The 27507-nt window shown below is 30.9% G+C and overlaps 1 protein-coding gene and 1 long non-coding RNA gene across 4 annotated transcripts in view; one reads left to right on the forward strand and one right to left on the reverse strand.

The window, feature by feature from the left end:
- Positions 1–27507, forward strand: part of LOC136976413 (uncharacterized) — a 198639-nt gene that overhangs the window by 39751 nt on the left and 131381 nt on the right. The window lies entirely within an intron of this gene.
- LOC136976401 (mucosa-associated lymphoid tissue lymphoma translocation protein 1-like) lies at positions 710–27505 on the reverse strand. Of its 2 annotated transcripts, XM_067271663.1 has the most exons (13): positions 27358–27505; positions 22689–22849; positions 19121–19289; positions 18905–19008; positions 14929–15066; positions 14629–14832; positions 14369–14549; positions 10702–10782; positions 10511–10629; positions 2909–3052; positions 2687–2847; positions 943–1032; positions 710–874 (listed from the first exon to the last, which is right to left on the reverse strand). In XM_067271663.1, exons 1-13 carry the CDS (start codon positions 27471–27473, stop codon positions 752–754), a joined length of 1791 nt encoding a protein of 596 aa, XP_067127764.1. In that variant the 5' UTR covers positions 27474–27505; the 3' UTR covers positions 710–751. The 2 variants fall into 2 exon arrangements, with proteins under 2 accessions (XP_067127764.1, XP_067127765.1); XM_067271664.1 differs by lacking the exon at positions 14629–14832.

Genomic DNA, 27507 nt, shown 5'->3' on the forward strand with positions numbered 1-27507 from the left:
CAAATGTTATTCTACCCCTCAAACTTTGATTTGTTGCCTGTTGAATATATGGGACCATTTGGACTGGTGGTTAAGACAACTTGAGCAACATTATCATAACATCTGGGAATTATGAGATAGATATGGACATCAGACTGTAATCTACCAAGGATATAGATATTAGGTAGGTGGTCATAATTGAAGACCTTTGGAAAAATCAATTTATCAGATTGTAACTTAAGATGTTTTTGTTATATAGAACTAACCATAACTAATAATATTTTAAGACTGGTCTTTTAGTTAATGAACAATAAATCCTCAGAAACCAAAATGTATTCTTTTAAAAAAATGATCCAAACAACATTACTTCTATTTAATAAATGCAAAGTATGGCAGAGCACCAGAGGACACTTTACCATACTTTGCATATTTTATTGCAGAGGCAGTAGCCTAAAAAGGAAGATTGTCTCCGTACTGTTTGTAAATTTTAATGGACTATTGATGGTGTGAACGACAGGAAGACAAATGATGGCAAAGGTTTTTACTCTTTGTGATCTTTGTGAAAAATGTATTTATATGTTTTGTATATTTATTAAGTGTAAACTACCATTGGCCATGTTTTATTTATACTATTTTTTGCTGAAACATTTCTTATACTTCTTAAAAGATGTCCTTTAATCCTAAATAAATTTTTTTAGTACCAATAAATTAAAAAGTGCAGAAATTTTTTAAATTTTTAAAAAATTTAATATAAAATAAACAATATTTACACTTAATGCTTTTTATACAAATGTTTCCTCATATATTGGGCTAAAGGTAATGGAATGCAAATGCTTTCTTCAAAGCAACAATTTTCATTTTTCTTAATCACTTTTAAGCTTCCTTTGAGAAGCACCTAAAAGTAAAAATCAAGAATTATACAGGAATTTTAACAAAATTAAGATATTTTTTAAAAAATGTTACCTGTTGCTGTATATTGAAAATAATCACGCTGCAACATAACTTGAGTGTGTCATTTAATTTGTCATTTTTCTGATCAAGTTTAGTCTCCCTCTATAAAACATAAATTTACTGATAAGAAGCATTTCTAAACTAATGATTAAATAAGTTTAGTGCAAAGTGGTTAATATATAGGGCGTCCTATAAGTAGGGATGTCCCGATACTGGTCAGTTTTGGCATCAGATATTGAAACTGGAAATCTTGCTGGCTGTCGCTGTTCAGTTTGTGGCATTGTCTTCCAGTTTTTAATGTTGAAACTCTTTTCCCCTGTGGACACTAAGAGGGCCTCTTTTAGCAAGCCTATTACGGGTTTGGCCAAGCCCACAATGGGTGGCGGGTGGTGGGGATCAGGGCCCAACATATTTGGACAGACCACCACCTAAAAATTGCTGGGGATTTTTTGACCCGAACGGATTCAATACTGGATCCCCAGAGCTGCCACCTCGACTGCTCAGCCATCACTGAGAAGATACTATACTCATTACAATGATGGCTGAGTAGGTCCCAGAGTAGCAATTAATAATTTGTGGCTTACTCTGGGTAATTGCAGCTATCTGGTTCAGAAATCAGTGCATCAGTCAGTACTTAAGACATCATATGAATGCAAACTGATGTACACAAAAGAAGTCCCAGATTTACAGTCTTGCTAATGGGCTCTATGGGTACTACTATATATGTGGGATAGGGATGAATAAGAATCATTGGTGAAGAGATAAAACAGTGTATGTTGTTCAAATTTTACAAATATCAGTGCAAATATATATATATATAGTAATCAGACTCTAAGCATATATAGATTGTGGAAATGAAATTTGACATAATACATTTATTGATAGGGTCCACCAGTGGCCATGTGGTTCCGTTCTCTAAACACTGGTAGTTCTGTCATGGGTTCACACCTGACCATGTGGAATTTTTTGGGTTTTCTCCACATCTTTAACACCTAAATAAGGGCCAGTTACCTTAAAAGCCCTCCCAGAAGGCATTCCCTAGACAGATCACCCAAGTGTTGCATTGCCATAACTAACAAAAACATTTATTAATTTTTGGTCATTAATATTATTTATATAAATTTAATTTAACTAAAAATAGTGTAAAATTCCATTTTGGTTTCCGATTTGGCTGCAAAATCCAGTTTTGTCAGACCTTACCTGTTTGAGTGTTGGATCTGGTATCATTACATTTTCCACAATGTAAAGTATCAGTATCAGACCAAAAGTATCGAAGGAAAGTATTGATACGGTATTGGTATCGGCAGTATTGGGACATCCCTCCCTGTAAGTATTATACATTGAACTTTGTTTACTCTTTTTACAAGTAAAGCATGGTGCTGAAAGAGGAGAAACAAATTTAAGTTATTTTGATGGTGGGGAACCACAGGCTGTGAGAAGTTGCAAAAGAATTTATTGGGCTGAATCAAGAATGCCATACACGATTAGTGGAAAACTCATTAAATTCTTTGGCAATTTCATGCTGAATATGGTTGCTGTCATTAAAATAAGTTAAATTTGTTCCTTCTCACTCAGCACCACACTTCACTTGTAAAAAAATAAACATAGATCAACATAACTCCTATGACTATGAACTCCTATCCAGACTTAGATGACAGATCTACAGAATTTTCCTATATTATCCATTGACATTTTAATTGTAAATTTTCAATAATCTAATCTTAGATTTATTTAAAATTTCATCATGCATACATACATCAGGAAATTCTAAAACACCTTCATAGTCCTCAATTGCCTCATTGCTAAGTACCTGCATGTAAAAACATGCCTGTAACACATTGGAGAAATCTTGATAATTAACAAACTTCAGAATGATATTAAATTTTCCACATTTAAAGATCAGATCTTCTGGTGCACCTAAATACAATTCAAATAATTAAAAACGTTGTTGTCATTACTACCATCATAGTTTTATTACCAGTAAGGCTTTTCCAACGCATTGATTCCATTTCAAATAATTCTCCCTGGCCATTTATCTCGTCTGTGAGCTTCAACGGCCGAGTTAAATTGCCAGTTTTCATCGGATATTGTTTACTATTAACAGTTGAATCCATTTCTATATCTATCAAAAAAAAAAAAAAAAAAATATCATTTACATGGTATATTAAACATAAATACATCTACAAATTCAAAATACAAAACTAAACAATTGAAAAATTAACCAATTTTTCTGAAGATCACTTCAGAAATCTGTTTAAATATTTAATATATTAACCATTAAAATTTTAGTGTTACTTTATAATTCACTAAGCTTACTTTAATAGCCAGGCTGGCTAAAAATGATTACATCTGTCTAGTATTTTATCATTTTATTATGCTACTTCGGAGCATAATAAAAGAAATACTATCTGTCCTGTGATATGATTAAATTTTCTGGATGATCATTGATGATGATTTCCTCGTTTATATTTAAGTATGCAACTAGATATTGTGTTTTATGTTCATTTCCTTTAAAAGCAAAAATCGCTTAATGGATGCATTGTCTAGTTGGACTGCAATTTGAAAAAATTGTAGATCTGTAAATTCCCACTGTCGTCTTTGTCTTTCCCTAATCTCGAGAACAGAGTTAGGTAGATGAAAGACAAGGCCAAATGTGGAAACCTTAGGGGCAGGAGGTCCCAACTAACTGTATACGAACTTCAGATGCAAACTGGAAGTCATGTTATTTCAATTCAAAATTTTCCTCTGAAAGGAGTTAATAGAGTCGTGCAGGGCATTATCTGTTAAACAAAGAAGTATGATGTACAGGGAAAGCCACTACTAATTTGAGTGGAGAGTATATTTTAAATTTATTTAATTTAAAATATGATTAAAAATTGCGGCCTGGCATTGTGACGATGTCACAATAAATAACTGTTGGTTAATTTGCTGAGGTTGCATTATTTCTTCCAACATCCCAAAATTATGCTATTGTATTGAATAAATTATCCACCTTTTATACAACTGATAATTACTAATACAAGTAGGTGTCATCAACTTACTTTGAAATTTAATTTATAATTAAAATATTTCTTGATTATTTAAATTTTACTGTAAGACAATGACCTACCATTAGTGCAAAATAATTTATTAAAATTATAGCATTGAAAATAAGCCTTTATATACAGGGTCTTCCAAAAAAGAAAATTACAATACAGTAATACCTCAGTTTTCATTGGTTTTGGTTTTCGTCAATTTTTTTTTGCAAAAAATTTGTCTCAGTTTGCGTCAATTGCCTCGGATTTCGTCGACGTGCTTAAGTAACCTTGCTGCTAATTTTTCGAAAAGAAAGGGCAACCTATGCATTTTCCAACTCAGTGTGGCATTATTTCTCGTTGTGTGAGCATTACCCCACGACAACCCACCATTGGCCAACAGTTTCATTCCCTGAACACTGGGAGTTCAGTTGTGAGTTCGTGCTTTGCCAGGACCGGCTGGTCATGTGGAGTTTTCTGGGTTTTCTCCACATCTGTAATGCCTGAAAAGGGGCCAGTTACCCTTAAACAGACCTCCCGGAAGGTATTATTCCGGGATACGACCATCATAAACTCATACAACCAGTGGTGATATTCAGCGGGTTTGCACAGGTTCGGCCGAATCCGTTGTTAAAATTTTCAGTTTTTTTGAATGGGTTCGCCCGAACCCGTTGGTAAAATTTACACTTTTCCGAACCTTGTTAAACACATGGAACATTTCTCAGTGGTTTTGTTTTTTTTAATATATTAAAATATACTTATTATACTCTGTAATACTATTAAACTAGAGCCTTATACCCCGTTCGCACAGAGCATTTCAATCTAGATTGTGAGCAAGGTCGGAAACTATGTCTTGGTGAGATTTCTCTCGACTGTTTCAATCTCGACCGAAACGAGGTTCAATCACAATAGATTCAAGAGAGTTCTTGAAACTAGATCCAGTCATAAGAGAGATCCCACAATCTCGTGCGCGAGATAATACAAGATGGCTGTGGAAGACGTGTCGGGCTATGGACTGCGAAATAAAAAGGATATTGTATTACGAGAGATGATGACATCTGTCTGCTATGAGTAGTGCGATTTGGGGTGAAAAATTTCTCTGCCTAAAAAAAATAAAAGGTCAACAGCACTAATATACTATTGTTACCTGGTCTTCGCCCAGGGCTCGTTACGTTCCAAATACGCCACTGATTATTAGATATTTCCCAAGAAAAGGTATTGTATTTATTTCTAGCCAAAACTTCCATTTCGTTTGTCGGTGATTGTCGGGGAAAAATTTTCTGCTAGCGAACCCTTTGTTAACTATTTCGAATATCACCACTGCATACAACTGCTATTACATGACAATTACGTCACACTTTACCATGGGGCGATATAGGCTAGAAGCTCGTGTCCAACTAACTTCTACAAGACAAGACATTACCCCGCACATCTAGCCAAACAATTCCATTGCTTTCCTTTAGATTAGATTTTTTATATTAATTTCTTATTGCTTTTAGTATTTAACATTATATTAATTCTCTATAAAATGTATTTTTGGTATATATTTTGGACTGTCTAGAATGAATTAATTGGATTTACATTGATTCATATGGAAATAATTGCCTCGGTTTTTGTTGGTTTCGGATTTCTTCGATTGTTTTCAAATGAATTATCGACAACCAAGGTATCACTATTTTAAAATGGTTGCAATGTACATTAAAACATTGCCCAAGTTTCACATTTGCCTGTTAGTTTTCCAATTTCTCATTTGTGTGCACCTCATGTCACACAGCACACATCCAACCAATACTCAAACCCTTCCTATGCTTACTACAGCATATCTATTGTCACCCTCCCACAGCAACTCAATTCTGCAGCTCCTGCAGATTACTCATGTTGGACAATGATGTTTAATTTTAGCCTTGTGAACTGCAGAACACAAAACACCTCTATTGTGGAGTTGCCATTTTGGTTTACGGTACTTTCTAGAGGTAATAGACAACAAGACGTTTGACTGCAGATGGGAGATAAAAATGCTTGGAGTTATGCTATCAATTGATGTACAATACATTGCTACCATTTTAAATTACAGTAACTTTCTTTTTGGAAGACCCTGTATAAATGAAACAAATGACTTCTTGGATATCAATAATTTAAACTATGATTTGTATTTATAATTATCATATTTGCTTTCTTCACAATTAATGGTGTATTTATCAATTAAAATTTCACAAATCATCTATTCTGCGAGTAATAAAATAACAAATATATAATTTTTGTTAGTTAAAAATTTTAATGCAGTAAACATGAAATTTTTGTTTTTTGTGGTATTTAAATTCTCAAAGTGCAGAACAATTTTGTTATATATAAATTGCAAGTTATTATATGGATTAAAAATTTTATGCATTTATACAGGTATCCCTTGTACAACACTGTTTTGCTCTAACATGGTTAGAAAATTGGGGAAATCCCCAGAACAACATGATTTTCGGTTTCACTCTAACACTGTTTTGGAAAACTGCCATACAAAATTCACAATTTTTAAGTGTAAATTTCATTATATGATATGCTTGCTTGAATAAAAAAAGTGTTGTCCTCTCAAACTTTCCCTTAGATTTTAGAATATTGAAATTTTCAATTTGTTTTGTGCCTTTAATCAGGTTTACTTTAATGAAAACTAGGATAAGGAAGAAAAAAATTGTACCATCAACCAGGTGTTGTTGTTGCTTTCAGACTTTAGCCCTTAAGACTGTCACTAAGTTTTATTTTTATAGATTAATCTTCGTATTTAGTAAAATTTATTTAAACCTTTTTAGGTAATTGTTATTAAACTTTTTTAACCGTAGGTATTACTTAATTCGTAAAAATGATGGATGAAATACAGCAGTATCTTGGTGTTAAACACAAATTCTGGAAAAAATTGCTTGGTACTTGACCGAACAAATGCAATCCTCTAGAACAAGTTTTCAATTAATAACATTTTTTTTGTCATCCATAAAAATAAAAAAAGAATGTTGGTGCTGATATTTCTGATCAAGATTGATTAAAGTATTGTCGTCATCAGAGTTTTTTGTCAAACGAGGACATTTTCTTTTTACAAGTGCATAATACAGTACTTTTAAAGCAATCAATAATTCATTTACAAACATACTTCTGTTAATAAAAAAAAATAGTATGCTTTTGTTAATAACTTTTGGAACCTAACCCCATGTTTTATATTAGTCCTTTGTTTTGTATAGCACAGATTTGCATAACATGGCACTTTTTTTGCAACGTAACTACCTTGTTATATCTGTATTCGATATTTTATTTATAAATTCTCTGTTCCACATTAAAGATGAATCATATTACAGGAAGTACAAATGCAGTAAGAATGAGAATTGAATTTTCATACAAATATTAAAACGTGCAATGATTTATACAGGTCAATTCACGATTCTTAGCCGTGAGCTAGACATTGCCCGAATGGGACTGTGGAATATTTAAAAAAAATTTATTCTGACATTAAAACATGGGAAATTTTAGTTGTTACTATTAATTGAAAAATTATTATTATAAGATATATATTCATCAAAAATTATGCATAAAACAACATGCAAATACTGTCTAAAATCAAAATATATCCTGCAATTAGAATAGAGAATTATGAGCAAAAGTTTCAGCAAAAATGTATGAAATAATCCACACGAAATTAGTGTTTTAACTTAAATTACAAATTTGTCTGTTTTTCCTTTGTCTAAGCTTACTGAGTGTGTCTTTAAAAACTGCAAAAAAAAAAAAAATCCTTGCACATTGCAGGCATATTCATCTACCATTGTGATTTTTCCCAAAACCATCCATTGCATATTACATATGCCTCACCTTTAGTCTTTCCACTCATTTTGTGTGTCAATCCACATCTAAATTGACATTATTAGACACTATTATTTGAACTTCATTTTAAAACTGACATTATTGTCAATCTAAAAAAACTGTAAGCCTGAAACTGCATGTGGGGAGTCCATGTATGGTGGGGCTCATTATATTTTAATGATAATTAAAGTTTATTAGATGTGGAAATTACATGAATTAAAAGACCTAACTAATAAAGCAAAATGATTAAAAATATTTGCTCAAAATGCTTCATTAAGAAATAAGGCAAATATACTTTAATTACAATAAATTCAGAATATCTGACTGAAGAAAGGATAATGATAAACTAAATGATAAATGAAATTCATACAATAAATTAACAGGCTAATTATTCATAAGAAAAGGATTTTTTTAGTGTTCAACAATGATAAAAGAATACTCTAAATTTTTAACTTATATGTTTCACTATGTATCTGTGAAACCGAGTCATCTAACTATTGATATGGCAAATGACATTGTTATTTTGGAAAGGGCAAAATATTTTCAGATTTTGAAAAGGATAAAATAAGTGTTTTAAGTGAAGCTGGTGAGTCAATAAGATCTAATGCTAAAAAATCAAAGATCGGTTTGTGTGATTTATGGATGCCGAAGAAGCTGTGAGAATCTGGACTTTAATGAAAAACTTTAACACTATTTTGTCATCTACATTTTGATTAAATTTATATATTGTCTTTTACCATCTGAGAACTTCTCAGTTAACATATTCTCGGCAGCAAAAACCAACGCTTTCCCGTGATCCCTTGATCTCCTGGCTGTGCACTACTGTTTTAACATCGGAAGTGACAGTCCAAGAGGGCAGTTGATACCAGTCCCTACAGGATAAAAGGTTGCCACTCGTTCTTCCAATGGTTACAGTCATCACCCAGTCCTATAATGGAAGTTGCCACCAATTCTTCGACTGATACCATTAACTTTGTGCCTCCAAAAAGAAGATACAATCAACTCTGACCCGGAACATTATCAAGAACTCTTCTAATCTGCAACCTCCTGGTTTATTCAACCTTCCTAAGGGACAAACCAAATCCTCTCCTGCATCAGGTCTATAAACAAATCCTTCAAACTACAGGTATCTATTGCCAAGAGAATCTCGTAAACTCTGTCTCTCTCCCATCACTTACGTATGTAGATCCCTTAAATTTAATGTCTTACTAAATTGTAAATTGTATCATGTTTTTCTTTAAAATTAAACCGTTATTAGTTGTTAACCTGGCCTCCGAGTGATTCACTTCAGGCACGCTGTCTCTCAGATCTCCCCCATCCCGGATCTGATTGCTTGTATGACCTCACAACCACCCTGACAGCAAACAAAAATAGCCCTAGTTGCCATGCAGTGTCTTCTATCCTGACATAGTCATTGCCAAGGCAATGTTGACCCTTCAGTCAAGTGGTGCTGAAGCATAGGAAGCACTTTGCACATTGTCACAAAGCTATTGAAGACTGAAAAGCAATTAAATATATAACATTTATATATGCTTTTATGATTTTCTTGTATTATCTTTTATATACTGGAATTTAAAAGCATCCAGACAGTTATTTTTTACCCATTATAGATTTCATATTTAAAATTCGTGACAGTTATCTATGAATGTTACAGACTTTCCGAGTAGTCATAACCGTAAATGGAAAACTGTGTGGTCAGAGTCAATTTATTTAGGAAACATGGTTAACCTGGCAGAAAATGAAATCAGAATAATAGTTGAACTCGTTAAGTTGGAAGATTTTGAAGATAATCAACAGTTAGTGAGAGAAATGAAAATGACAAACAGATTTGGTAAAAATTCATTGGAGGTAAATCAAATCAATTCAGAGGATGAAGGCACAGGTGAAGATTGTTTCTAAATTTTATATTAAAAAGTATATGGAAGATATATTACTTAGCCAAGTAATTAGAATCTTACTTTTTGAACTTTGACAAAAGAAAAAAAGTGCTCCACTCCACAGCATGAAATTTAAAGAGAACTGTTAAAAAAATTAGTAATAATGCTTTTGTTTAAAAGCAGAAATATGGAAAATATAGGAGGAGCAGATATTCTACAGCAGAGAAAATATTCCTGAAAGAAAATTAACTGAATGTACTGTACATTATCTGATATTTGTTCAGATTATTGCTATTTTTAACAAAAGCACACCCATTTTATTTTTATTAACTTTAGCAATCCCCCTTTGGTTCATAGCCCTGTATAATAATGTGGTTTTGTAGTACACAAGATTTTATAGGAATCTAACTATTGGGTTACTTGAGAATTAACTATAACAAACAATTAGGAATTTTTCTTAAAAACTAAAGTAAATGTGTATGTATTAAAGAAAAGTGTATGGTAAACAGAAGTTTATTTCATTACAAGTCATATAGGAATAAATTTATTTTAATTATAGTTAAATATTTATCTTTTCTTTCTGAAATAGTGGTAAGTTTCTCACACTGATCATACATACCGTATAAAAAGTAAACAGAAATTTTGTGACAAACATTTAATTTATTTTCAAATCAAATATTTGCCACATGAAAATAATAATTTCCCAAGAAATTAATTAATTTTAACTGAAGTTTCAAGGAAAGAGTAGTATGTTATCAATATCCTTTAAACAAAGAAATTCATATATTTATATATAATGATGTGAAAATTTAATGTAATCAATGAAATATAATGATTAGTGTAAAAAAATCTCACCTTCATTTACTTTTCTTAACAATTCCCAAACTGATAAAGGCTTCCTAATGTATTTTTTAAGATACTGTACATACACACTACTTCTGTTTTTAACTTCAATGCAAGAACAAGCAAATGAGCTATATAAAATTATAAAGAAAAAATTATTAAATTGTAAAAATATACAATTATTACCACTAAATAACACTTACGTTGCATATCCAATAACTGTATTTCTTGAGGGTTGTAGATTAAACATTCTTCCAAGATTTGATTTTCCTTCAAAATATTCACTAAAAATATATTAAATATGTCTGATAACATAATTCATATTGTTAATCTTTTAAGATTTATGTAAAAAAATTATACATTATAATATACAAAAATAAATTAGAGAATTATTGGTATTAAATTAAACATTAAATACTGTTATTATGTAAATTAGTATAACAATCTTCTTTTCTTTAATAGTAACTGTAAATACATTACAATTCATTTCCAAGATACAAAATAAACTTTAGTAGAGATTATAATAAAAAATATTTTTTATTCTTGATCTTCTCAGTAATATTAAGAAAATAAATTCTTTATGATTTTCAAAAATTTTAAGATGTGAAAATATTAATAATAAAAGAAGCTGTCACGCACATGTTTGCGTGTTTGTGTTTTCATGCATGCAAATTCCCTAAAACTCCTGCTATTTTTGTCCAATCCAAACGAAATTTTGATTACATTCTTTTTATGTTCTAATAGAAAGTACGGACTACTAATTTTGTGGAAATATTAGCTATTATCTATTAAAAAAAGATTTATTTATTTATTTCAGCTCAGTGACACCATTTACTTTAAGTTGTATTTTTAAATATTTTGTCAAATGGCATAATTTTAAAGTTACTTTATTTAATTAAAAAAAAAAAATAGCCATATCATGTCACTTTTACAACAAATTTTTTTAAAAACTTTGTGATGACCACTTGCATACAATTATTCAATTGGAAGGAATGATCCTACAAGCCTGTTGTTTAAAATTTATTATTGCACAATAATTCTGTTCTGGTAGACAGTATAGGCTATTTAATTTGTAGAAATATTAGCTACTCTTCTTAAATTTCCTGAAATCTCTACTCTTCTCAATTCTTCAATATCTACTTTCTTGTAAATAGTAGTCCATCATGCTTGAAGGGAAAATTTATGCTTTAGTGTAAATGCCCTGAATGTGGAAAAAAAATCAATGTTCAGTGCATTCGAGTTTTCTTTTTGAAGCAGTTATCTTTTTGAGGCTCTTTTCTTCTGGTCCTCTTGCAGCCAAAAATTATCATCATTATTAATTATTATTAAATAAATAAATATATTACTAAATATTTATAATAAAAAGATAATTATAGATAGATGTAAAATAATATAAAATAATAAACATTAACTTTTACATGCAATAACTTACAGATTCTTGTAATTGCCCTCTCTACTGCTAAAATTATACTCTGTATGTGGCATCTGTTATGTCATCAGTGATCTCTAAAACAATGCATAAAAATCATAAAAATGAGAGTCAACCAAATGAGCACTACTTGTCAGATCATATTCTCAAATTACAGGGGATTTCAGACTTGACTCAACCAAATTCCCAATACAGGGAAAATGAGAAACCCTGCTTTTAAATGTCAAACTAAAAAATAAATCAGCCAGTTAGAGTAAAATAAACATTTTTAGTGCAGTATTAATATATTGTAAATGACAGCTTCATTTTATTACCAACATCTTTGTTTTTGTGAAGAAATTTCTTGACTTTTTGTCCTGAAGCATACCTTTCTGAAACAATCATGAAAAATATGCTAAAAGTAAATCAGCCAAAGCAAATACACTTTGTATTAATATTATTTTAGAAATGGCAACCTCTTGTTAGTATCAATTTCATTGTGTTTGAGAAGTCATTCACTAGTTTTTTTTACAATCATACGTAGCTCTCTGGAATCAAATTAGGTTCAAGTGAAAAAAGACAGAGGAATTACTTAAGTAATTTATACTGGTCCACAATGAGAAGAAGATTGAAAAACACTGGTCTAAACTGATTGCAATTCCTAAGCTGTTGCAAAATTAAGATTATTCCAAAATTGATATTATTACAGATTAAAGGTATGCCTATTGCAGACAACATTCTCAAATTTTGTGTCTATATAAAGAAATTTTCACCTAACATCTATCTACAAAACCCATAAACATTTTGCTGTGAAGCTCAGGCCAAGAGATGAGTTTTTTGGATTACAGCAACGAGATGAATATAGAAGAAATTAATTGATCTTCATAAAATCCTGACCTAAATCCCACTTAATCTTTAGAATGAATTATAAATTGATTCAACTTCACTAATGCTCTCATAGAAGATGGAATGGAAAACAATGCCAACTGAAACATTTAGTGAAAATCTAAGAAGAGTACAGGCTGCAATAGTAAGAAAGGATGGAGCCTGTATTCCTTGTGTGTTAGAATAATTTGTGTGTTATATTTAATAGATAGTAAACAAGTAGATGATCAGGTACTTTTAATAAGGTAATGTATATAATACCATGTTATCATTTAGACCAGTGTTCTTCAACTGCCAATCTGTGAAAAAATATTTGACTATTGAAACTGATAGTTGATTATGGGTGACATTTAAATAGTAAGCTAGAGTTACTGTACATACTTTGTTATGTACAATAACCCTGTATTAGCATATACAGTAAGACTCTGCTTAACACTGCCTCAATTAACACTGATTCAATATAATGCGGTCTGCTTGAAGCCTAAAAAAATAGAGCTTAAGATTTATGCTAATTCAAATTATCATGAAATTTCATTGATTTGTATATAATATGATTATTTACGAACACCAACCAATCAGCAAAAGGTGGCAATTTGTTGTAGCGCTGTACTTTCCTTAAATCTATGTTTGCTTTGTGCAATTTTGGAAAAAATATAACATCATGGATGCCATAGGCAATATCGATTTCCCTTGGCAAGAATTAACTGATAAATGCATGAACAGTGTGTGGAAGAAGTTATGGCTGAAGGTATCCAAGAACTCTCAAATCAGAAGAGCCTATCATTCACCAAATTGTCAACCTAATTGATACAGCAGGACTAGGAGATGTAGACGAGCAGAATATTGAGGAGTTACTGCAGGTTTCTGGTGAGAGCCTTACCAATGACAACCTTCAAGAACTGGAAGAACAAGGAATTCATGTAGAACTTGAAAACAGTAATCCTAAAAAAAAAAAAAAAACTCCAAAGAACTTGCTACAGATATCCTTAGTAAAAGTTTGGTAACAATAACCAAAATCATTGATCAAACTGTAGTGAATGATCCAAATTTTGAAAGGAGTTAAAAAGCAAAACGAGGCATTTTAGATGCAATCTCCTGCTACCGACATTTGCTTAAGGAAAGGGGGAAAAAGCGACAAATAAAACTACACAACTTTATCGCAAAAAACAAGAATTTCAGAAAATCCAGAACCTTCATCACAAAAAATGAACTTTACATTTCTGTGTGCATATGCTTGGGTGTTATTTAACATTTTTATATTAATTTGAATACTAATATAACTTAAAATTAAAGTAAAATCTGTTTATTTTTGGTCACATGTTCCCCTTTCCCTATTTACTCTATGTTAAAATGACCTCATTTTAACGCTGTTTCATTTAGTGCTTTGTCGTCTAGGAATGCATCCTCTGCATTAATTGGGGTCTTACTGTATAAGCTTAATAAATAAGCATAATTCATAATTTCATGTAATTACTTGGTCTATTCAAATTATCAATAATTTTACTGGTCTGCTATGAGGAAAAGGTTGAAAAATACTAATTTAGATAATAAAATAAGTTTGTATCTAATTTTCTTACTCTGGAGGTGAACGGCAAATATCGAAAAGAATTAAATTCATAGCTGTAATGCGTTCTTGTAGGCATTTCACAACAAAATCAACATTTATACTTTCTTTTGGTAGAGCCATTTTAGCATCTTTTGGTAATAAATAACATTGTTTGTACTGTTCAAAGCCATGTCCAGCAAAATAAAATAAACCTGAAATTAGTTAAGTACAGAATTAAAAATTGAATTAATGCATTTTGTTATAATTTGTTTTTATATTCAACATACTTACTATAGGTGCCAGGTCTTAAAAATGTACAAAATAAATTAACAGCTTCTATAATTTCTTTTCGGGTCAGATTTTGAAATAAGAATGTTTTAAAACCAACTTCTTTTAATAATTTTGATAACTCATATACATCTTGAGTTGCCTGATTTAAATTGGTAAAGTGTTCATATTGATTGATGCCAATTAAAAGGGCAAATTTATCTGTTGCTAAAAAAAAAAAAAAAAAAAAAAAAAAAAACAAAAGATATGAAGTTTGGAAAATCCTTTAAAACTTAAATATAATGAAAAAGTTCATAACTTTACCAAAATATGTTACATTTTCACATTCCATTTCTTCATTTCTACTTGATGTAGCAGAATCATATTTATCACTTGCTGAACATTTCTCATCCCAGTTTTGATGATCTACCTCATCTGTATTTCCATTGTAAGCTTTTTCATCTAAAAGTGAATATATTATACTAAATTTTATGATCAATATTATTAAATTTATTTTTTTTTAAAACATTAATATACAAAGTTAAACCAAAAATAAAACCTATTTGTTTTATTAAATTAAGGACACGTGTAAAATATTTTCAATTATCCTTAATATGTACTGTACTGTACCCTCTTGATTCTCTAAACATTTATCACATTGGTTCATAACTATCCTAATGCTATCAATAAAGTTTTTGGTTATTTCATAAGCCACTTACACACTATTTCTTTAGCTTTATAATGTCTAACTTGCTAGCAAAAAATGTAGTAGTACATTATCATTATACAAAATGATAAAGTACTACTATAATCCCTGAACAAAAGTATGGAATATTTTTGTAATTGTTGTGGGAAAATTATTTTTATCTTGAAATAATCAAATACACAAAAATATTGTTGAACTTTTAACAATGGACAAATGTTGTAGACATATTAAAGGATTTATGCACCAAATGTTGTAAAGATATTCTTTAAATTACAGAGTTACAGCATTTCAAAGTAAGAGTTGAACAAAAGTATGGAATACTGATGATTAGTATTTTGCAGGGCTCTAATTACAGCCATAATTTTTTGTGGTATTATAAAAATAAGTATTTTTACATATTTCTGGATCAATTTCTGACCATGATTCTTTGACTGTCTTCTTTAATTCTTCTATGATAGTATCTAAAAAAGAGCTGCAATTTTCTTCAGAATATTTCAAACATTTTCAACAGGTGTTAATGTATCGGATATGACAATATGGAGGAGGCTAACAGAATAATGTTTCCACTAAAACTAAAGCTAAAACAAAGCCCTATAAGACAAAATAAAAAAGAACAAGATAATTTGAAATGGTCCAAAAGTCATAAAGACTGGAATGTTAATGAGTGGCAATGATTTATATTCACAGGTGAATCAAAAATATGTATTGACTATGGTGATGAGATAGTAGATCAGTATACAGAAGATCAGAAAAAAATTTCATTCTGACTGTTTAAATTCATCAATAAAATTTCCTAAAAGTGTAATGTATAACCTGTAAAGGAGTTGATTAGAAGGCAATCCTTAATAGTACATTGAATGCTGATGGTTATTTGGAGTTATTAGAATCTTTGGTCATTAAAACATCCAAAGATCATTTTGGTGATGAGGATTTCATCTACCAGGATGACAACACATCATGCCATAGAGCTAGACAAATTAAGCAATGATTTCAAAAACAGAACATACAGCATTTAGAATAACCTGCCAACAGTCCAGATACAGTCAAGATCATTTCAAAGTTGACATAGCCTGTTTTTTGAACTTTTGAGTTTATCATCATCTTATCAATATGTAAAAATTAAATTAACCTTAATTTTACTTTTAAGACTTAATTTTTTTACCATATCCATCAAAAAATTTTGAAGAAAATATGTATGTTTTACAAATTGTAAATTTGTGTCATATGGTAAAACCATTTCAAAGTTGACGCAAAATAAAACATTCAGAAAGAATCGAATCAGAACTTTGTTGGACCACCTTTGATTTGAATTACACGAAGAAGTCTCTTTGCATACTGTTAATTAATTTACAAATGATATCCTGCCCAATTTCTGACCAAATCTTAAATAATTCTTCTTTGTACTGTACAATGATAAAGATTATTTATGGCTAAGAGGAATACAGCAGTCTAATTTGTCCCACAGATGTTCTATTAAATTTAAGTCTGGTGACTGCGGTGGTCATTCAAGAACTTTGATATCATTTTCATTAAAATATTTTCTGAGAAGCAATGCTGTATGTTTGGGATCATTGTCTTGCTGAAAGACAAATTTATTTTCAATCCCCATTTTCCTTGCTGATGCTATTAAATTGTCTTTAAGTATCTGTTTGTAATCTACTGCTTTCATGCGATCATGATTTTGAACAATATTGCCCATTTTGAACCCTGAAAAACACCCCCAAACCATTACGTAAGGCAAGTGTTTTATTGTTCCCACAGTTTTATTTTTATCGAATGCTTGATTTTTCTTTCTCGAAACAAACTTCCATCCTTTAGCATCCTGCAACTCTTGTTTTAACTCATCACTCCAAATAACATGCTTCCAAAACTCTAGGAGCTTGTCCACAAATTTTTTGGTAAAAGCTATAATCTTTTTCTCTGATTCACTGCTGAAATCATTGGTTTTCTACAAGCCACCCTTCCATGGAAACTTTTATTTATTCTTCTCTTAATAGTTGAAAGACTGGCTTCAAGCATAAGCTCTTCTTTTATTTCTTTAGCTGTTATAAAAGAGTTTTTGGTGGTCTCACAGAAAATCATTGCATTTTCTCTTGATGTTGTGGCCTTAGGGCAGTGTCCCCATTGTAAATTTCTCACTGTATTGTTATTTAAATATTTGACCACTATTTTTCTGACTCCTTCTTGTGATATTTGATGCTTTTTTACAATAATAGAAGATTTGCCATTTTTTCTGCTTATGTACAATCTGTGCTCTTTCTTCAAGACTCAATTTTCTCTTCTTTAACATACTTTCTTATTGATACTAAAAAAACTATTTAATTGACAACTCTAGAATTGAATTTTATGTTATAACTAATTTGAAATTAATTTCTTACTGTATTTACAATGTTTTCTTTGTTGTCAACTTTCAATTGATACAACAATATTTTACTTGTTGCTCTTCAATTGTTTATTGGTGAAACAAACTAATCTGCTATCTATTGTTTTATGCCAATTAACAAGGCTATTGCAATATGCAGAGTAGTTAACAGATCAGAAATGCATTTTTTTCCTTATAATGTTAAAAAAAAAAATTTTTTTCAGTTGTCAACCTTGAAATGACAACAAGTTAAAACCGTGTCATTTCTCCCTTTTCTTTGTATTTGACTAGCTTTTCTATATACAGTCAAACCTGTTTTTATGCGCTCTTTTTATGTGCGATTTTTTTAATGCGAATTTTTAATTTGTGCGGTTTTTTTTGTGCGGTATAGTTGGCGACTAGTCTCGTGCGATTTGTCATGTCTCACGTTGACTTATTATAGCTAAATAAACTTATTATAGCATAAACGAACTTATTATAGTAATATTATTGCATGAATATGCGAAAAATGAAATAATTTACTTTTTAAGTCAACAAAACACCACCTGGACAAAAATATGTAAAACAGACGATAGACCAGACGATGCAGTCAAGTGCTGACATCTGTTGTCAATAAATTCTATTTCGTACGGTTTTGAGTTATTTTCTATGTGAGACTTCTTTTATGCGGTCCCTATTGACCGCATAAAAAAAATATTTTTTTTAATTGTGTTGCGAAAACTATTTTTTATAGCCACTCGTGAAGTTTCGTGTGATTTTTTTTATGCGTTTTTTTTAATGCGGTCCCTATCCCCCGCATAAAAACAGGTTTGACTGTATTTGCATGAATTGAATAATTTGGTTAATATAGTTAATTACATCAGCATTTTCATTTTCTATGAAATATTTACATTTATTAAAATTCTTGATTACAAATTAACAAAAGACGTATCGTTCTAAGAACCTCCCCGAACCACTATTTACAGTCCACATGCAACTGACTCCTTTTCGAGGCTAAATGAAGCCCAAGAGAGTACACATGCATTTGTAAACAATTCTCATCACCCCTTAAAGACACAAAAATGAACCAACCCTGGTTGCACCCATTATACAGTGTAAGGACAGTCTCTTATATACATTATTATTTAAACACATTTTGATTTTGTTTTTGTGTGTAAGTGTTTGGATCATTCTTCACATTAACATAAATTATTAAGTCAAATTTAAAAAATAAAACAAATTTATATTCTTACTCTTAGAAATTATAACTTTTGTTTTAGAAGTCCTAAGAAAAGTTTTTATTCTTGAACGACTGGTATTGTATACCTCACAATAATAGCATCCATTGTTTTTTAATCTGAAAATGTTAATATATTTTCTAAATAATAAAAATATAAATGAAAAGTTTACTTAGAAAAAATTAGCAAGATTATTATTAAATTAATAAAAATTATATATAATATACATACTCTGCTGATAATTTTAAAACTGAACCTTCTGATACTGGAACATTATTGTGATACCACCGATATTTTGGCGTAGGAAACCCTTTTGCTTTACATGACAGAATTATCTCTTTTTCCTGATCAGCATCTACAGTTATTAATTTTTTTGGTCTTTCAATGATTTCCAATGGCTCTATAACAACAAAATACAAATATAAATAACTGCAATAAGAATTTAAATTTTATACAAAGCTACTGCTAAAATTTCAAAGTTAAACCTTAAAATTTTTATATATGTTTAAATTTTAAAGCAAATACATTTGAAATTTTTCTTTCTACCCAAATTTATTAATTATTTGTAAAACTATCAACATATATATACATTTTGATATCAAAAGATTAATCAGAATAAAAAATAATAATCATTTTTTTACATCTGTTAATTTACTATATTGTTATTTAAACACTTTATTGAAACTAGTGTGCTTAGTTTACATGATATGACTATTGTCAATATTTTGTTGCTCAAAACTCCAACATTTACAGATTTACTCATTTGAACAAACTTGGCTTGTTGGCAGCCTTGGTTTGACAAGTTGCAATAGTGTTGCAGAAAATCCATTCTGGCAGATTTTTGACTCATTGTCACATTGTCGAACCAAATATTCTAACCAAAAGAAATGGATGCAACTACGCATGTTCAAAATGACATGTAAGTTGCATTTCAATGCATCTGAATTGCCAGCAAATCTTGACCACGTTTTTAGATGTGAAAAAATGTCAGCAGTAGCTGTATTGTGTAAACCAGCTTTCAGAATGATATGCACTTTAAATAAAATTTATTTCTGGGCTGCAATTTTCGAAAATTGTACACCTATAAATTCCCATTGGTGTCCATCTGTATCTCCTCCTTTAATCTCGAGAACAGAACAGATAGATGAAAGTTGAGATAAGACATGAAAAACTTAGGGCAGGAGACCCTGATTAACTATATACAAACTTCCAATTTGGACCAGAAGTCATGTTATTTCAATACAAAAATTTTCTCTTGAATGGAATTAGTCAGATGACTGGCATGACTTCATTGTTGACAGGAAAAGTATGATGTACAGGGGCAAGACTCTGCTAAACTTGAAAGTATTGTGACAAAAAATTGCAGCCTGGAATTTTGACAATGTCACAATAAATTGCTTGTTATTGATAATTTTTACAAAGTTTAAATAAAAAAGTTGAAGATAAAGGTAGAGAGTACAAAGATTAGGAGTTATGTAGAGTTATAGAATCTCTTCATATCCTGCATATAGAAAGATCTTTTATTATTTTATTAATATGTTCTTAAAGTGTCAATTTATTTTCACTTCCCCCCACAGGGGACGTATTAACGATGGAAGTGTTAAGAGAAAGCGATGTGCAAGATTTACAGGTGCAAATGCGGTTTTTTGCATTTTTGCCAGAAATCAAACATATTTTTAGACCCATCTAAAAATTTTCTAATTAGTCTGGAACAGGGGAACCTAATTCTTGCATTCTGTGAAAACGGGTAAGATTGGCTATAATGTAATAATCTTAATATTTGCTATTGTTATTTTTTGCCTGAGCAATGCTGGGCTTATCTGCTAGTCATTAATGACCTAAACAATCTATTATGCATCAAAATATAAATATAAAAAAGGAACAGTACCTAAACATATTGGTACAATTTTATTGAGGCAAAGTGTTAGCAAAATCTCTTCTATAGGGCTTACAAAATTGTGTTTGTTCTCAAAATCTGTTTGATCAATTTTGATTAAACTTTGCCATTTTCAATTAATTGCAATGGGGAATCCAAAAATGTAATGAGGTTAAAATATAAAAAATACAGGTCTATGACTTCGTTTTCAATATACAGTGAAGTCAAAGTGGGTTCAATATCAGTGCTTCCTGAAATGACTAAGCACACCTAATGGAATTTTGGCCTAGGGGCCAAAATTAAAAACAACAAAGCATACGCCTAATGGAAAATAGGCACAAAAATGAACAAAATACAACAACATAGCAATCAATGGTGATTGATTTGTTCTTGGATCGTCTCTCCGTACTTGGCCAGTGCAAGGATCATGTCTCCCATGGCCAGCAAGCACAAGGATTGCCTCTTCCTATGCCTAACAGGTGCAGGGATTGCTTCTTCTGGCTCCACCTCAATTCTATTATGATATGACAAAGTTGCATGATGTCCTAGTATACTTATAGAGAATGTAGGAAAGGTAGGACTACATAAGAGAACTATATCTTGTGACAGTTTTAATTATATTTCTACTGAAATTACTGCTTAATACTACTACATAAATATCCTATTATTAATTATTCTGGTAAACTTCTTAATAAATTTAATATCATCATCAAAAATTCTGTTATGATGAGTTGAATTGAGCAATAGTATTTATTGTCTTCACTTTTCCATATCAAATGTTTGTTTATTAAACAAAATCAATTATAATTAAGGATAATTTAATTATAATGAAAACTTTAACTGATTTATGTTATTCAGGTTTCTCAAAATATACAATTACCCTAACTCTCAGGAGAATATGCATAATCTGTCCTGATAATTCAAGATCAGAGTATAATTTCCATTCTTCATCCATGCTGATCAGTCTTACTGCAAGTTTGACTAGTTCAAAACAGAAAAAAATTGAGCCTGGCCATTGAGTCTATAGTGTGCTCAGTACTATATGATAAATAATGCATACTGAATAAAGATATAATAAAGCCAAACAATTCCAAATTATATTGGAATAATATTACTATTATTATTATTAATTAAATGCTAAGTAATTTGCCTAATGCCTAACACCTGCTTCTAGTGCCAAATTACCTAGCATTTAATTAATAATAGTAATATCACCCGATATAATCTGGCAATCATTTGGATTTAATATATAATTATCATGTTTGAATGTGAACAAAAATTTGCCATTGTTGGGAAGTGAGATGAAAATTGCACAGATCATATAAATTGAAGGAAAACTTAATTTATTACTTTTAACATTGTAGAAAATCAGAAAAGAGTTTTTGTACAAAAGTTCTTCTCTAATGTAAAGAGAACCCTTAAAAAACTCACTTAGATTAATCTTTTATTGTAGGTTTCAATCTACATCTAAATATGTATAAAATGAAACTGTCCTCAGCTAGCAGTAATAATTAAAACTTTCTTCAGATTCTTAGAAAACATTTAAAATGTAGTTAGACCTCGGTGTTGACCTTGGTAATGACTAATTTTGTATAGTGCATTATTTTTTGCATGTTGTTTTCTGCATGTTTTGAAGCAAACACTGTTTGGAGATTGTGTTGATATATTTTTGTTCAAACAGAAATGTTCCTGAAAAAATGGGTCATTTAGAAGTGGCTGTTAATGGAGATTCAATGGTATAAGGTTTATTTTTATAAATTATGCAATTTAATACACAAAAATTACAATTAAATTTTAGCTGCAATTGTTATTTATTGATTTAATTTATAATAGATTCTTAAATTTTCCAGAATGTGTTTTGAAATATTTAACTCAATGCTTATGTTTTTCATTATTAAGTAGTATAATTTTAAATATATTTACCATCTTTCTTTAGCATTAAAAGAGCTTCTTCAAGAGATATCTCTTCTAACCAAAATATGAAATCATCAATAGGAATATCTTCACAAAAATCTAAAACTGTTCTTGCAAAAAGCATATCTTCCTTGTATTTAAGTTTTTCAACATAATTATTAAATTTTTCACTGAAATGAGAATTAATCAATTAATGAATAAATGGTCATCATTATATATCCTAGCAATAAAAAAAATATTTAGTTATAGTTAATGTTTAGCATTTATATGTAACAAAAGTTATATGAAAATTACATCCTTTCTAAATTTTCTAGTTTTCAAAATGAAAGTAGATGATAGTAATTGTTATAAGTACACGTTTGTTAGTCCAACACCCTCTGAAAAGTAGTTGATCATCTGAAATTATCCGATGATAATCCAATATACCATTATTCTATGCACGTGTAGGTTTTGTAAATCATAAGTGAACTGGAAAATAATTATTAGGATATATGCAAATGAATAATTATACATGTTTATTTTGTGCATTAACATGTTCATTAATGTTTTTGCAGGTTTTCAATCAATTGTAACAGTACAATCAGGCACTGTAACACCTTTAATTAAACTTATTAAAGAAAATGCATAAACAAATTAGAAGCAGTATGTACTGGTACAAAATGTACAACAATGCTGTAATAATCAGATTGTCTGTAACTTATTAGATTTTTTTTCATAAATACAAAAACATCTGGTAATGTGACATATTTTGATAATCTGGCACCATTCTGGTCCCATAGGTGTTGGATTAACAACCTTTCTACTTTAATGTGAAATGGTAACATACTGTTATGTAACAGAACAACCCTGCTAAAATTGGGACATCTGGCAACTCTGGATATACAATATCCTTGATTAATAATGGGATTTGGATCCAGTAACATTCACAAGTACCCAAAGACGGATCTAATTCAAACATTAAAAATATTTAATTAATAGGTACAGTACCTTTTATTAACATGTGCACAACAATTGATTTGTGGCTGGTCCAATTAATCACATTTACTATCCTAAATGTTTTTAAAAATGTTTTGAAGTTCAAATTTTAATTATTTTGTGTCAATAGGAAAGACATAAGCCCCTGTAGCCCTTACCTGTATCCACCATTCTTTAGAGCAGTGTTCAGCAACCTTTTTCTACTTGCAGCACACCAAAATGTTATTCCCCTCAAAAACGTACGATATGATACTATTAACAGAATTACATAATGCCACTAACCATTATTATTATGTTGGGTTTAGTGCAGGGGTGGCCAACATATGGCCCGCGGCCGGATCTGGCCTGCCTAATGAGTTTATGCGGCCCATGATTAATCTTTCAATATTAGCTACTTAACTTCCAATAATTGGTCGAATGGATGATTCACGATACTTCTTCATTTTTAAAAAAAATTCCATTGTAGAGATTTACAACTTTTGTATTTGTCTGTTATAAATTTACACTATTTGAAGAACAAAAGACCCCACATTCACTGAAACTGATCTGTCATTCCGCCATGTCACTCTGTTTATGCTGACGTGTGACGCACAGTGCCGCCTGCCTGTCAACTTTTTTTTTGCTTGTATGTTTCTTCGCATTGTAAAATGACATTGCGCATGCATCAGGAACTTCTGTTCAAACAAACCTGACCTGCCGCCTGGGTCAGTGTATTTGTATTTAACGTGATTTAATTTTAATATTTCGTTCGGCCTGTGAAAAAATTTTTCTTTCCAATTCAGCCCGGGGGCAAAAACTGTTGGGCACCCCTGGTTTAGTGGGTTAGCCACCAGTGTCAACTGATTATGTGTACTATGCTGGACCAGAGTCAAGGCATAGCAACCAAAACAAAACTAAAATTAAATAAGTGTGTCATTGTCTGTATTCTGGAATTTCCTAACAATATGACACGTATTCAATATAGTGGCTTTTTGTAGTGTGATGTATGCATTTCTATTCAATTGTAATGTTCCCAAACTTTTGTGTAGTGTGTGTGGTATCACACCTGTAGAGAAGAGAACAACAGGTACAGGCAGTGGTGATATTCGAAATATTTAACAAAGGGTTCACTAGCAGAAATTTTTCACCCCGAATGGCACTGCTGATAATAGACAGATGTCATCATCTCTCGAAATACAATATCCTTTTTATTTCGCTGTCCATAGCCCGTGTTCCACAGCTATCTTGTATTATCTCACGCGCGTGAGATTGTGGGGTCTCTCTTATGACTGGATCTAGTTTCAAGAACTCTCTTGAATCGATCGCGATTAAACCTCGTTTCGGTCAAGAGAGATTGCACCAAGGCATAGTCCCCAACCTTGTTCACAATCTAGATTGAAATGCTCAGTGCGAACGGAGTATAAGGCTCTAGTTTAGTAGTGTTACAGAGTATAATACGTATATTTTAATATATTTTTTAAAAGAAACAAAACCACTGAGAAATGTTACATGTGTTTAACAAGGTTCGGAAAACTGAAAATTTTACCAACGGGTTCGGCCGAACCTGTGCGAACCCGCTGAATATCACCACTGGGTACAGGTACAATAAGCACTTTATCCATCCTCCACAGATGCCTGATTTCCTGCATACTTGCTGATTTTTTTCAGTGCATTTGTTTTGTACATTGTCAGTGTTTGGAATGAATATGTCTATAATGTATGTGATTTTATTGTGTTTGTCAGTGAGTGTGATGTCTGATCTGTTGTGATAAATTGTTTTATCTGTGATTATGGCTCTGTCGTAGTACATTTTGCGTGTGTTGTTTTCCAATACTGTCTGTGGAATATACTTGTAGTATGGTTCATGGATGTCTAATAATTTGTGTTTCTTTGCATAAAACCATTTAGTACTCTTCTATCTACATGCAATATGACAATGTTTGTGGCTGCCATGCATGTCACATGACACAAGAGTAAATGGCATGTGTGCAATGGCATTTTAATTGTAATTATAGAAGCAAAGGTATATAAGCTATTTGCCTTGGTATGGAATCTTTGGAAACAGGGTTTCCTTTTGGGAATTTAGTGAAATAAAAAGCTCAAATTTTTGGAAAGTGTATTAAATAAAAATCTGCACATCTGATGAAATAAAATTTAGAAAATTTACTAAAACTACCTAAATACCTAAATAGATAACAAAACAGACTTTTATTAAAGTCTGTTTCGGTTAAAAAGTTATTTTTTGGGAATCATGCTTAATATCTTTGTCAATTATTTCTGCCATTTTTTAGATTTTCTTGCTTTTTTTTTTAGCAAAGTGACAACACTTTCAAAAGGGTAAACAAATTATGGAAATATAATACCATGTTAAGTTATTGCAAAATTTTAGATAAATTATTTCTTATCTCATTGATGGTGAGCATGATCAAGAAGGAGGGCAGAACAAAATGGAAGTAATAAAAGTTTTTGGAGTAAGTAAGTTTTTGTGTGTTTTCTGATTAAATAAAAATAGGAGCTCACAATGTGCAAGTTGGGAAAATTGTTTTTAAATCCATTACTCTTTTATGAAACTTATTTTTCTATTTTTTTAAAAATACTTTTTAACTTGATTGTATTTATCATTATTATTCTGACAATTAGGGTGTTTTTTCATAATCCACTTAGACCCTTTTGCTCTGATATGCTATGCTTAAGTATTTAGACCACAAGGTCAAAATACTTAAGCACAGCAATACACAAAAGCATCCTTTCTGTTAGCCGTTATATTTTTTTATTCCTTCTCACCTGGAGTGAAAAAAGCAAAACGTGTATAAAATCATCTGTTTTCTTGACTGATTTTATAATTAATCATTCTGGCTAATTTTTAAAGACTGAAAACAGGAAAGTCATAGCAATGTCTGTTTTGGTTAATCATTATGTTTAGCAATAAAAGTATCATGCAAATACAATGAGTAACAAAACAGGCTTTTTAATCTCTATCTTGTTATCCATTCTGTTAAAATTTGGTAAGATGTGAATGCTGAATGAAGAATTTGCCATCCCCAGAATTATTGTCCCCCTTATACAAGCAAATGAAACCATATCTGTACATGCAATCCTTTGCAAGATACACAAAGCCAACATAGTTGTATGGCTAAATAGTTAAATGTGATAGTCTTAGCAGAGCACGCAACACAAATCTTAGACGTAGGCTGATTTTGGGAGGCTGTATTTCGCCAAGGTCACACGTAGAGATACTGTTCCTTTGATTTTTGCTCCTACGGATACAGTCTACAGCTCTGGCAAGATCCCAACTGTCTCATTCAGAGATGTAATTGTACCATATTGCATACATTTTCTCCATTTTTTCTTTAATTTGCTGTTTAGTTTTATTTGGTCTTTTTTTCTGTTAAATCCCCAAATAGAAATCCCTTTCGCAAGAGTCCATACTGGAGCGAACGGTGTTCCCGTAAGTACCGAAATCAGCATTTAGCGCGCGCCGTCACCCTGGCATCGCGCGGCGCATGCGACGGTTGCAACCTCGTGGATAACAAAACGGAAGTTCGCCAAATAATTCTACTTACAGGACTCTTAAGGATTTTTAAATTTTAACCTCAGAGAACGAAGGCCTGTCTTTGAATTTCAGTTAAGTAAGAAGTGAATAAATAATATATATTAAGTGTCACGTTGATAAAATTACTCAGGCTATCAGATGTTTGGAAGAATATCTTCACACGTGACTAACCTGTCTATAGAGGAAACATTCAATAATTTCTTCCATTTGTCGCCTACCGATAAAAGACGTTGTATTCTATAAATAATTCCAGGATCTACGTCTTTGACGTAATTAAAATTCATCATTTTACCGAAAGAAATTACTTAGCCATTTAAACAT

This window comes from Centruroides vittatus, unplaced genomic scaffold (assembly GCF_030686945.1).
Source record: "Centruroides vittatus isolate TY-2023 unplaced genomic scaffold, ASM3068694v2 contig_400, whole genome shotgun sequence".
Classification (NCBI taxonomy): domain Eukaryota; kingdom Metazoa; phylum Arthropoda; class Arachnida; order Scorpiones; family Buthidae; genus Centruroides; species Centruroides vittatus.